This window comes from Triticum aestivum, chromosome 4D, assembly GCF_018294505.1.
Source record: "Triticum aestivum cultivar Chinese Spring chromosome 4D, IWGSC CS RefSeq v2.1, whole genome shotgun sequence".
NCBI classification, from domain to species: Eukaryota; Viridiplantae; Streptophyta; class Magnoliopsida; order Poales; family Poaceae; genus Triticum; species Triticum aestivum.
The window spans coordinates 396,601,024-396,615,264 of record NC_057805.1 but is presented as its reverse complement, the minus strand read 5'-3'; the positions used below and the strand labels follow the sequence as shown (position 1 = coordinate 396,615,264).

Here is a 14,241-nt window from a genome sequence, read left to right as displayed (position 1 = left end):
CCGGCAAGGGTCTCGCCGTGGCGCACTGTCGTCCCTGGCAAGGGCCTTGCCGGGGGTCTGGTGGCCTTCCTCGGCAAGGATCTTGCCGAGGATCGTCGTCTTCTAATCCTCATCTGATCTTGAATATGTCTTCACAAAGATCTGCATGCCACCACAGAGGTGCCTTCCCGAGCCCTGGCCCCACGTGGATGATGGCGTTGGGGACCGTGGGCTCAAGGGCGGCTCGCTCTGTTGGTGTGGGGCGAGCTGCCCCGGCAAGAGGCTGCCCCGGCAAGGGTCTTGCCGGGGGAACCTGCTTCGTCCCTCTGCTCTTTGTGGTCTTGGGCTTGGCGTTGCTCTGATTATCTTGGGCTTCGGTCTTACCTTGGCTCACCTCCCCTATTCTGCTTGGCGTGACCGTAGGCGCGGCTCCGATTGCCCGTGCATAGGTATAGGGGTACAAAAACGCACCCCTCTTTTTGTACACCGGCAGTGAGGCTGAGTTCACCATGTTTGATAAAGTTGGAAAAGCTGCTGTTGGAAAACCACTCCTCAATTTACTGAAGTTTAGAAACCTGGGACTTCCAACCATACCAGAGATAGCTCATGTACCGATGGTTGATAGGATTGCTCCACCAGAGTTACCCAGATTATTGGGAAGAAGTATAAACTTCCTGTGTCATTGCAAAGAGAAGCTTTGCAACCACAAGCACACAGTTATCATTTCAAGTTGTGAAAATTATGGAAACCTACAAGCCCGAGTTAAGCTCATTTGCCTTTGACTGTGTCCCTGGATCATCTGGAGCATCATCCTCTGCTTCCCTCACTGACAGTCCAGTACCTTCTGCGATGTTTACACCCAGTACCCCAAGCATCAAGCAAGCCCAGCCTGGCAGCTCCTCAGGGAGCCCTGCTATAACTTTTCCATCACCTACAGGCGCGGTGTGTTGTTTTCTTAGTCTACCATCTCTCGGTCGATTTATTCAATCAAGATGCCCGAAAACTAATTAAGTTCTTCTCATTTCCTTTTTTACACTCAGGCGCAGACACCAACTTCAAAGCTCAGTGTTGGTCTCCTTTCATCTGCATCTCCAGGGTATGCCTCTTTAGAAAGGACTACTGCAGTATTTTCTAATGCTTGCTTGCTCTTATGATCGTATTTTCTTTTCTAGCAAATCACCATGCCCACCCAGCAGGACCAGGCGTGCTTTATTTATCGGCAATGACAAGAAGCTCCCTCTGGCAGAGGATCTTCCAAAGAAGTGTGATGAAATAGCCGCGGTAAATATTTCTCTGCTCCGCCTGAGATACCTGTTAACACACATGTGCTAACTAACGCATAATACTATAAATGCACGCATGTACATTTAGTAAATGAGCAGCATGGTCACGCGCTAATACACAGGTGTCAAGGCAAAATCTTACTATTGTATAGCCTAATAACCATCCAATATCAATATGCTATGTCTCTCTATTATCAAGCTTATGTATATGTTGGGTGCTCCAGGAGAACGATGATGAAAAGGCTGAAGATCCTTCTGGTGCTGCTAATGCAAAAGATGATAAGAGTCCACTTTAGAAAAACAAGAAGTACTGCTTCTTACATTCCACTAATATAGCTGGTTTCCAAACCTGTGTATAGCATTCCGCTTATTTATTTTTGACTAACACACCTTGAAATAAAGGAACCCCGTTGCTGGAAAAGGAGCTGGAGGAGGGAAGAAAACAAAGCAGCAGTGACTCCTTTGCCCTGCCTATGCAACCTTAAAATATCTATAGGTACACCACAATTTCCCTATATACTACTATTCTTGGACTTGTTTTGCCATTCTCATACTTGGAACTGATTTCTGAAACTTTGCATTCAGTTGTAGGTTATCTATCCTATGTACATTAGCTTCTCCTCAGCAAGATCGAAGGAGAAAGATGGCGGTTTATGCATCTAGCTTCGCTCTCGACAACGCTCCATCACAATGCTCTTTGACCAGCTACAAGCAGAGTCTGTTGCCGTGTATGCTTCTTGCATAGACCTTGGTGTGGTTGTATGCTTCTTACGAAGCATGTCTAAAACTCCTCTATTTATATGTCTGTGTGCTAAAAAGTCTTTGGCTGCTCAAGTAGCAGTGTCAAAGCACGGCAAAACAAAAAACTCCTCTATATAATCAAGTGAACTCTAGCCTATTATGTGTGTGCTGTTCGATTATCATTTGCCTTTTTATGCGTGATATGCTGCCCCATAGTCTGCAGATGATTTCTTCTTTTCATAGATGATTTTGTCTCCCCTCTGTTTTAGACTCTAGTCATCTCCTTTTTTCATAGCCTTTAAGGCTCTGGCCCATTCCTGTTTTTACTTCGGCCCAGTAGGCCCGTTCTTGGCCGTGCCTCATATCCAGACAGGTTGTGTGGCTGAGGACTGGCCTATGTGCTGTCCCCCATAACCTGCACGCTCTCTTACTCCACCCCACCAATCCCGCCGTCACACTCTCCGCGCATCCATTTCTAGGGTTTCTTCCCTCGCTACATCTTGGTGCCCTGGGCTTATGGCATCTTCTTCAAACGATGAAGCTGCACCCTATACTGTCGTTTCAGTTCAAGGTAGATTCCATTCTTTCCCTGTTCCTCTAAGCTGAGCCGCTGCCCCTGTATTCTTAGATCTAGTCGTCCTTTCTCAGCGCCTAAGCTGGCGGATAGCCTAAACTATTTTATAATCTTGCTAGGTATTTCGTCCTCGGCTGTCTGTTCCAGAAGAAATATTACAAGAGCTTTTCTTTCTTATGGTGAAACAAAATGCCCAGAGATCCGGACACACTACCATTTCCAAATCATTTTCTCTCTTGATAGTAGAACTCCACGAAGGCACTTTGATAATGCATTGGCTAAAGCTTTTCAGCTTGAATGCGATGAAATTTTTACTATTGATACTCCTGACCAGGAGTTCTTAATTAGCATCCCAAACAAGCAGCAGAACAGACAAGCAGTCGAGTTCCTTCAGTCCGAACAGAGGCTTAACCTGGGTAATATATACTTTACCACTCTCTGTGCAGATGAAAACTCAACATTTTGTGGCACACCAGCCTATGATTTCAATGATAACCATGCCGGATCCCAGGTTTCAGTTGAAATAACAAACCTCCCGCTGCATCTTTGGACATTCAAGACAGTGGATTTTATGCTACATCCATATTGTGTCGTCTCTGAGCTTTACCCTGACACAATCACCTACAATGATCTTCTCGCGTTCCGGTGCATCTGTTGGACAGACGTGCCAGAAAATGTGCCATTGCTGATGAATATCAAGATCAGACGTAGGTTTAGGGATCGAGCAAACACAGCAATAGGGATCCACCTGGACATGTTCACTGTGCTTATTAGTGTGTTAACAACCCTTTCAGCAAGATAATGAGGCCCATTGAGCCATTACCACCTGTGCCAGATGCTCGGGACATCACCGTCGATGCTGCTGCCCCACACTGTTTTCTTCAAGACACGGAGGTCGACCCCGATAGATTCCAGGAGCTATCACATTCTATAATCCTCAAACGAGAAGATGGTGTTGAACCCATAGACACAAAGGAAATATTTTCTGCGGTCATTCGGTATATACCAGCGTCAAGATACGTCATGGTGAAGCCAATTAGCTTTGATGCTTTTCTTGTATACTATCAAGGGGATGTTCAGTTTGCTACATTTGCGGCATTCAGATCAACTGTTCTGGCAAGGGACACATTGAGCTAGGCGGCCACATCTTCAAGGCTATTCCTTGGTGTTCTTCTTATGGTAGCCATCAAATTTCACTTACCCGATTTATTCGTGTGAGTATAAGTGAACTTCCGGCTGGAATCCTCCGACACGAGATAGCAAGCCAGCTGTTGAGCTCGTTTGTCTTGGTTGAAGAGAATGGTTTGCCTGGACAGGGCTTCATAAATACACATAGATATGACTGTTTTGGCTGGGTTGACAGTGTGATTGATATCCCAGATTATATTACCATCTACATAACGCCACGTGGATGCGAATCAGACTATATGCATACAGGACATCATTACATGCCGCTGTACACGCGACAGGCAAAGATAACGGTTCGATCTCCAATTATGCTGGAAAACTAAGGTATACTATATGTGTGAGTCAATTTATGTACACATACTGACAAGGTCCTATGATATAACAGTTAACTTATTTCTTCATTTCCCATAGGAATATTGTTGTGATGAAACCTACAAAAGTTGATGTATTCTGCTCTCTCAGCAAACTGATGTACATCAAATAGGGGAGAAGATCGAAAACTTCAACTACCTATTACAAATGTCTTATTAGCAAGCAACCTTACTATGCCACGAGTGTGTTTTTAATTTCAAACTGTAACGCCAGTTTAAGACCTGTATTACCTGCTTCTCTTTTCTATTACCTGCGATCAACAATTACAGTGGCCCTCTATGTACCTTTCTATTCGCATTTTTCCTTTCCAACTACTATGGAGGCCCTTGGAAGTTGTGGTGTATGGGCCCAGAGACAATAGCCCAGCCAAAAGGCCCATAGACATATCATATATTGCTATGAAGGCAGCCAGATGAAACCATAGATCTGCAGAGTGTTCTCTCCCGCACGTACAGTGCCTAGCTCCCAAACAATGACCACACCGGCGCGAGCGCAGTCAATATTGCTAACCGCTGTTTCTCCATGTGTTTCAGCATCCGGATGCCCGGAGAACTCCTCACCAGGACCACAGGTAACTACCCTTACGATTCAGTGATGTAGCCGCAGATCTATGTGCCCTCTTTCTGATTAAGCTTGCAGCTGTGGTCGGTGTTTAATCTATCTACCTAATTTCAGAGGAGATGCCACTGGATGCAGAGGAGATACATGCCAGGTTTTCTCCGGATGAAGAATACTCCAACAATAACCAATCTGAAGGCCAGCTGCTTGAGGTGGCTTTCTTTCAGAAAAATAGACAAGCATTCCTTTGACCAGAATGATTTTCCTTGGTATGCACTGAAGCTGTTCCGAATATTTGATGCAGGAGGAGATGCCAGGCATGGAAGAGGCCTACACTCAGTATGAGAATTCGCAGCCCCGCTGTGAGGTTGGTGGTTATATAGTAGAAAACAACTGATACTTTAGTTATCTGTTGTGGATAGTTTTTCTATGCCTATTTCCTCTCAGAAAGATTCATAGTTTAAGCTTCGTGGGCTTATTATGAAAACTATTTCTTAATGTCATGAAGTTTTAAGCAGGCAAAAAGATATGCCTGTACTGACACCACTCAGCAAGGCAAATTTTGAACCACGAAAACCAATGCTGCTGTGGTCATCTAGAAAAAATACACCAAATACTTCCATACAAGCACACACACCAAAGTCTTTTTGTTTCATATAGGCACAGTACTAGAGAGCTTCCTGCATTGTTTCAGTGTTGGATGTGTGTCTTTTTGTTTCATACAGGCGCAATACTCCTGTTTATACATTGCATTCAGGATTCAATTCACACTTGTGATAGTCATCAGTTCATACTTGTGATAATTAGAACCTACCAGGTAGTGAATGTTGTGGTCTACACCGTCGATGCATAGCTTATGCTTATACAAGTGATCATATACAAACTTACCTTCATCAACATCTTGTGCATAAAGTTGTCCAGGATAAATTAGTTATCTTCGTTCCAGCTGTTACCATAGCAAAAACTAATATGGTGTTAGTTCTGCTTGGGTTATTCAAAGTACACTTTCCCTTCTAAAAGCTTTTACCTGCCAAAATATGATTCATGCCCTCGCGCCTAATGACATCCGTTTAAAATCACAGGCCATACCACCGATGATCAAAATCCCTTACAGGATGATGCTGGATGTTCTTTTAGAGACTTTAGAACTTCCAGCAGCTGAATATCGAAGCAAAGCATGTGATGGCGGTAGAGTATGTGTCACTGTTTTTTCCATACGCCCACATCATATGTTGAAGATCATGGCAGTCGTATGGCTATTCCCGGGGTACAGTGTATCGATCATGCAATGTCAGAGGACACAGCTGCCATGGAAGCAATTGGATACATAAAATGCATGGTTAAGACTGAACTAAGAGACTACAATTACATCAACATGAAGAAACTGGATGAGGAAAATCAGTCTCTAAAGCATGAGCTAGCAGTGGCAAAGTATAACAAGCAGAAAACAAAGGCGAAGACCAGATCCATCAAGAACAAATTAATGATGGCTAGGTATAAGAACAAGAAAAATGCTATGGGCTGGTTCGTTCTTACAAGATACATGCATGGATTATCTGATCATATATGCAATGTGACAGCGCTCAACAGATCATCTGGGAAAGAACCCATGGATCAGCTTATGAACGAACCTCTTAACAACATTGAGAAGATAGCAGAAAGGCTCAAGCGCAGGGTGCTCAAATCAGAAAAGCAACTAAAAAGCATCAGGAGAGGTTTCTAGAGTTCTGTTCTACAAGAATGGATCCTAAACCAGACCTTTTAGAATTGTAGTCTATTTCGATCCTTTTGTTTAACCGCATAGATTAACCGTAATGTATAATTATATTTCTCTGTCTGTGTAAGACTTGCCAAGACTGTGTGTAAGAACTAATGATGGCCCTGTTAAGACTCTGTTGCTTATACCGTTTATGTCTATGTGGCTTTTTATTTAATTTTTAGTGCCATTTATGTCTCTATAACTGGCATAGCCAAGGCCATCAATATACTTCAGGATTCCTATTGCGTATACAATTCCTGTTTCTGTAGACAGCAAAGCTAAATTCGCTAATGCAGTGCAAAATAGCTCGTTTCTATCTGCCTGTGAAAATGCGATCGCACGGCTATGAGAGTGGGCTCATATTCTAAAATACACGCGCTAAAAAAATGAATAAATCCTTGGGCCTGTTGTCCATATCAGGCCACACTGAAAACCCTTGGCAAGCCCACAACAGTCCATATACAGCAAGCACACTGGCTCCAACTCACAGATTCTAGGGTTTCTATCAGCCGCATCCATTTCCAGTTCGATCTACCACCCCCCGAGCCACCTCTATCTTCCAACTCCGTAAATCACGCATCTAGTGCAAGGATATGGCGGGCGAGGATCCGGATTCTCCATTGGACGAAGAACTCATGGTCAGGGGCCTTCCACAGGTACGTGCCTCAAGACAATTGGGTAATTTACTTCCTGTTTATATAGCCGATTAAAGCATATGTGCAACGACATCTTTGTCCATTTGCGTGATGCATGCATGATTTACAACTTGCAGATGTCGCCAACCCATGTCAACATAAGCAAACGTTACATTCTTCAGCAAGCCACGAACACTCTTAAGCTGCAAATCACTAACCATGACATACTTGACATGGGAGAGCATGGCCTAATTGATTCTCTTTCAATCAATTTACCACCTCATAGAGGCTGGGCAGCCACAGAACCCAAAAAATATTATGGGGATTTCAAAAGTACATCCCATCGAAGCTGCTGAATCAGCTAATGTAGCTGCAATAAGCTATCTACAAGAAAGCAACATAGTAGTATTTGATGATGCAAACCTACAACCCCTAAGAAATGCAGAAGAGAACTTCTACAAGCAACATCCTGGTCAGGGGGTTTTGAGCAATCTACTATGCAGCTTAAAAAACAAGTCGAAGCCATGGAAAGAGATAGGGTGCAACCATTAACATTGCTGCTTTCATCCGATGACGACAGTCCAAATACACCACTTCTTGAGGTATATTAGACATACTTTTGTCTTAGTTTGTGTACCAGTTTTACACATACAAAAAATAGACCATGTATATCTCATAACAAGTTTCAGGAACCCGACGATGAATTGGTTCCAACACCTGAAGCAGAACCACAGTTTAATGGCAGCGCAACGAACACACCGCCAGCTGAAGTGATCTCTAACCTCTTTCCTGCCACCAGCAAGCTGGACCCAGAAATCGCAGGCAACGGAACTACTAGGTAAAACACTCACAAGAAAAACCTACTAAATCAACTATCTTCCTCTTTGACCAACCAACAAAGCACTGTGTGCAGGGTGTCTGAAAAAAGAAGTGCAAAGAGAGCGTTGTTCGACCATGGCAATGAGCTGTAAACCAAAGCAACAACGTCGACCAGGATACTTTTGAAAGCTAGCTCAAAGGCATTACCAAAACTTATTATCCTTCGTGCGGAGTATTTTCATGCGGCCAAAACTTTAATCCTATCTTATGAAATCCTATGTACTGACTATGCTATATCTATGTGCGTACGCTTAATTACTTCAGACAAACAGAATTACAATGTTAGGCAAAAGCATATAGCTCACTAATAGTTTAGAGTCTTCATCATCATTGCATTACATAGATAGCATAGAGGATACATTAGTGCCAAAAGAAAAGCATCCTGGTTCCCTTGACCCAACAAACCCGACCGCAGTCTATTGAACGACTGAACATTACTAAACATAGGCATACCATCATACTAGAGAACATATCTACATGTCCTTGCAGAACACCTTCCCATCTTCCTCCTTCCAAACTGCATCACAGAAACCTACAGAAACACATACTTACTTAGACCAGGAAATAAACTAAATATTTCTTTCAGAAATAAAATTCTGTTTCATACACCAACCTCTTCAGATTTTGTGCACAGTGAACACTGGCACCCCCTTGCAATGTCGGAGAGAAAAGACATAGATTTCCCCTTCTTTCAGCTTCGCTCTTTCCGCAAAGCGGCTCCAGTTATGTGTTATAGCAGCCCTCTTGTCAACCCCTTTCATCAGTCGAACATAGGTTAAACAACGCCTAGAAGAAAGCTTAATCCACATTCGATCGACCGGACTGGAGAGAAACTTCATCAGGTGCTTCTCAGTGAACAAAGTAGAGAAGTACTACAAGCATTCAACAGACTTATAGTTATACACTATGATTGATAGAGTAGGCAAATACACATATAGGCAAATAAATTCGCTTCTCACCATTCTCTGCCCAGCTTTGGTAAAAGTCTTGTTCATCTCACACACATAGTGCCTAATAGCAGGCTTAACAGAACGGACATAGCAACTAAGACGCTTTCGAGCACACTTTGACATCATAAATTTCTTTGAATACATCCAGTCGGCTTCAGAATTAGGATCATATCCTAAGAACAAAAGTAAAATAATCAATTTCCTATCTATAGAAAGAAACACTCTGGATTATCTAGCATTAGTCCTTACCAACTGAATAGTCCCTAGGGTAGTCACACACATCCTTGCATGTCTTCTGAAGCTTCTTTTTCTTCATATGGTAGCACATGCCTCAATAATTCAACAAACAAATGGCCTATAAGCGCAAATGATTAAAATACAGATCATGGCCACATTTTATTAGGTTAAATGTATGATGTTTACCATTACTAAAAATACCTTCATCAGAGCTTGTGTCCACGCCATCATCAGAGCTGCTGTACGCCCGTTCATCAGAGCTCGTGTCCACAGCTTCATCAGAGCTGGTGTACGCGGGTTCATCAGAGCTCGTGTCCAGAGCTTCATCAGAGCTGCTGTCCGCGCTCTCATCAGAGCTAATGTTCACAGGATCGTTGATGCGATCTCCCCTCATGCCTTCAAACCTTAAACAGCAAAGATTTTCAATCGGCACAAACTATGTGGAAACAGGCAGAAAACATCGTGCTGAAAAAAGACAGCAATGGAGTAGGAGTCGGCTGAAAACGAAAGGAGTTGCCAAATCCAAATGAATGCGGACCAGATCCATGTTTCAAATAAGCCCCAACCAGTCAGAAAGGGGAAGAAATCTCACCAGCACGCAAACGCTAGGGTTCGTCTCTCAACAAAGGGTTCGACCACCGGACGGAGATGCCGAGGAAGAGGAATAGCAGGGGACCGATGCCTGCCGCTTGATATTCTACAGCGAGCGGGCCAGGCAGAAAAATTGCCCGTGGGCCAAACAACAAGCAGGCCAGCCCAGTAAACCTTAAATACTCTGTAAATAATATTAGACATGCTTCTAAAAGAAAACAGACACATACCTCTTTTTTTAGGCGAAACAGGCACATAACTTTCAGTCCACATAATACATGCATATGCCTCAGTAATTGGTACAACCGTTTTTTATTGAGAGACACAACCTTTTCAAAACACTTCTATTTTAATTTTTCATAGCAACGGCTATTTTTTTGTTTCAACTTTGACTCTATGCTATTAAAATAAACCAAGTATATTAAAATAAATCAACTATATTCATATATGCCTCAGTAATTGGTACAGCAGATTTTTATCGAGAGAGACAACATTTCAAAACACTTCTATCTTCTTTTTTCATACCAACGAATATTTTTTTTGCTTCGGCTTTCACTCTATGCTATTAAAATAAATCAACTATTTTAAGATAAACCGACTATATTATATCTTTTTTCCTTAGGTTTCTTATCTTTTCCCCTCCTTTTTTCCAAGAAATATATGCATGCCCAAGTTTTTCATCATGATAACCATGTTTTCAAACTTGCTAAAAAAATACAACCATGCCAACTTTGCTTTCTCATCATACTGCATGTTTTCAAACTTGCTAAAAAAATACAGCCAAGCCAGCTTTACTCTCTCATCATCCCAAGAAATATATGCATGCACAAATTTTTCATCATGATAACCATCATTTCAAACTTGCTAAAAAAATACAACCATGCCAACTTTACTACCTCATCATAGTGGCCATTTTTTCAGATTGAACATATTCATATTATGCAAAATTTCCCTTTTCCCAGACTATTATCTAACAACGCAATTAACATGTTTACAAAATACCATGGTTTAGTTCAAGGTTCTTGCAGCATGAAACTATTTTGATCGACAACATGTCTTCAGCGGGTCTCTGCGCCATTTGGCGCAACTGGTCAACTAGTTTATATATAAGTATCAGGGCAAGATATATGTGGCTATAGGTAGTTGATTTTGACTTGTAAGGCCACCATTGCCTAGTTTGAGATCTTGAAGACGATGTGGCCAACTGGGCGGCCATGCATGCTCCTGTTTCTGGCCACCCAAATTCATCTCTCTTTCTACGTGCCGGAGATCCACATCTTTTTTTGCGCGCCACTTTAAACGACACCGCAACCAATTTCACATGTACCAAGTACACAATCGGTAAATCATTCCTTTGCCATGTTATTAGCCAGAGTAGCTGGACGCATTATTTCAACGAAATGCAAATTTGAACATACTATGAACGTACGTAAAAGGGAAATGAACCCACATTAAAATGGCAGTTACACGAGGGCATTTATCCACAGCGTTACTAAAGAGCAACGTATGCAAAACGAAAGCAATAATGGGAATAAAACAAGTTTATTTTCCATTTATTTATTCATTTTCCCTAGGTCGCCGAACGGAATTATGCAGTCATGCATGAGGAGGTGGCTTTTTGGACGTTGGCGCCCATTGTATGAGGTGTCAGTTGGAGGGATTTACGGGGGGCTCAGCTCCGTCCGAAAATGAGTTCGTATAATAGAGAGAGAGGAAGCTTCTTCCTCCACGCTCATATATATCCTGCTAGCACAGTGCAGCTCGTGCCGGACGAGAAAGAAGGACGGAGGGAGAGGCAATTGGGTCCCAGGAGCTGAATCTGGTAAGTGACCCTACCCTCTCCATGTAAGTCCACTCTGAGTTCTTCAATGGTGTTCTGGGAAATACAGAGGTTTCATCATTTTGTCATGGCCTCAAATTTTGCGAGAGTTGAGTCCGAACCTCAAATCAATTTCTTGTTCTTTGATTCTCCAAAAGCTGGTCCTCATCCATGTTAGTGGAGCTTTGTGATTCTGTTTGTTCGTTTGAGTATGGGAGTAGGAAAATTTGTCTGAGCTCGTCTTCAGTCTTGTTCTATGTTCTTGTCTTCCTTTTTTTTCAAAAGAAGCCATGTTTTATGTTATAAAAATCTTCACTAATGCTCAACAGTAGTTTAGCCTATGGAAAAATGGAATTCAAAGAAAGAAACCTGTAGAGCGCACCCTGTGGGAGTCTGGGTTAAATTGAGGAACTAGACAACTAGTGAAGTTTTATGTGTTCCCTTTGAGAAGTTTTTTTTTTTTGCGGGGGGCATGCGTTTGAGAAGTTCTTGGATGTTTACCTCTCAGTGATATGATAGATGTTCATCCATCCATTATCCCTTTGCATGGAATTATCAGTCTTGAGATGCACCAACTATATACCCAAATGCAAATTTTCCATGGTGCAGTTTTTTACAAGCTACTAACTGTGTTCTTGCAGAACGGAACACTCTGAAACGCCCACATCCTGGCTGCTCAAAATCCTCCATATAATCCTGACATCGAATTTGAGCAACTTCGGCGCAAATTCTCGGAGACATGGGCGAAATTCCCGAACCAGAGGTTCCCAAGCCCACGCCGGAGCCATCGACGTGGCTCAGCATGAGAGTCTTCTACCTGCGGCTGAGCAGGTGCGAGGTGGACGAGTCCATGCTGGACTCCCTGACCATCACCCACGCCCCGCTCACCTCCGACACCGTCCTGGAAGTGAACGGCGAGAGGCCAAGAAGCACCGACAACCACCACGGCCACGTCTCGTGCCCCCTCCGCAGGGACCGCGTGGACGCGGCGTCGCGGGAGGCCTCCTTCGTCAGCACGGCGACCGTGAGGATGGCCGGGAGCGTGCGCTTCGAGGTCCGCGTCGGCGGCCGCGAGAGGCTCCTCGTGGGGATCATGGAGATGTGCGACGTGGCGGAGGAGAAGAAGGGGTGGGTCATGAAGTGCCAGGTCGCCATGCAGCGGTGCTCAGGGTTCGTGAAAGGCGGCGGGGAGGAGGGCGCCAAGTCGCCCATGGTCGAGGTGTACGTGGCGAGCCTGTTCCGGGGCAGCCCGGTCGTGTTCACCAAGGCGATGAAGCTGCGGCTCAGGAGGACGCGCCAGGTCAAGGCGCCTTTCATGGAGCCCATCCCCGAGTGCGGCGAGCACGCCGACGACGACGCGAAAGAAACGCCGCCTGACCAGAAGCATGATCCACAGGTGCGTAACGCGTCACAAATTTATTTTTTTCGTTTCATCCTGGATTGATTGATTGCATCGGTGTTGCTGAAACGCATGAACTGCATCTTGCGCGCAGGAATCGGAGTACAGGTGCTACAGGCCGGAGCCGGGCATGGACGACGTCGACTACGACAGCTTGTACACGAGATCGGCGGGCCTGGACGGCGAGGACAGCGAGCTCTCGTGGTTCACCGCCGGCGTCAGAGTGGGCGTGGGCATCAGCCTGGGCATCTTCCTCGGCGTCGGCATCGGCGCTGGACTCCTGGCCCGTTCCTACCAGTCCACCTCCAGGAGTATGAGGCGGCGGCTCATCTCCGGCCTGCTCTGACTCTGAACGGTAGCATTGCAGCATGTCACAGAGCCAGGGCACAGCAACTCTGCTTCTCGCCAGACGTGACGCGCCTGAGATTACTCTGCTGGATGTGTTTGTAGATCCTCTTGCCTGTTACTGCTCTCTCCGTCCGAAAAAACTTCTCCTTCGTATGGATGTATCTAGCGTCAGTGCTAGATACATCTATTTAAAAAACAAGATTAGGACAAGCTTTTCCGCACGGAGGAAGTACTATATAGAAGCATGCTGCAGTTAATATTGTGCTGTCACTTCCGGCAACTACGAGGCCGCTGCTTTGTTACATATATATGCAGACAAACGTGTCCTCAATTGCCACGCCCGCGTATACTGCTATATACTGTGTACGAGACCATCGATGGTGCTGTCAAGAACAAATGCAATATCATCCATTATTTAGCCCGGTTCATCATGGCGATGCACGTCGAGGAGGAGGAGAGCACGCCCCTTCGCCGGGCCATCACAACGGGGTCGATGTCGTCGTCGCCGTATGTGTTGGCTGCCGTGGCCGGTGGAAGCGCCAGTGAGATGGAGATGGCGATGCTCCCCGGGTACGAGCGCCTGTCGACCACGTGTGACGCGACTTTCCCCGACGACGACAGCGGCGACTATAGGGCGTGGTCGTGGGCGTGCCTGCCGCAAGCGGTCAGGATGCTTTGGGGGATACTCACCCGTGTCGTCTGGAGGTGGAGGGCCGAGGACGAAGAATCGGTGCCGGCGCCGGCACCGGCGTTGAGGAATGAGAGGAGGCGGTCGTCGTGGCGGCCGGACCCAGACGACCGGTGGCCGGTGCAGGGCTGGTGCTAGCTGACGTCGTTTTTTCTTTCTGGCTGATTAAGGTATTGGAGAGACATCTGATTCAGGATATGTGTGTGCGTGGATTTTGAAGTCCATTCAAATGAAAAAAAAA

The 14,241-nt window shown here is 44.8% G+C and overlaps 1 protein-coding gene across 1 annotated transcript; it reads left to right on the top strand.

Moving 5' to 3' along the window:
* Positions 1-11,383: 11,383 nt before the first annotated feature.
* On the top strand, positions 11,384-13,569 carry LOC123100113 (uncharacterized protein At1g01500). The gene is made up of 3 exons (XM_044522093.1): positions 11,384-11,568; positions 12,207-12,961; positions 13,059-13,569. Exons 2-3 carry the CDS (start codon positions 12,305-12,307, stop codon positions 13,308-13,310), a joined length of 909 nt encoding a protein of 302 aa, XP_044378028.1. The 5' UTR covers positions 11,384-11,568; positions 12,207-12,304; the 3' UTR covers positions 13,311-13,569.
* Positions 13,570-14,241: the final 672 nt, after the last annotated feature.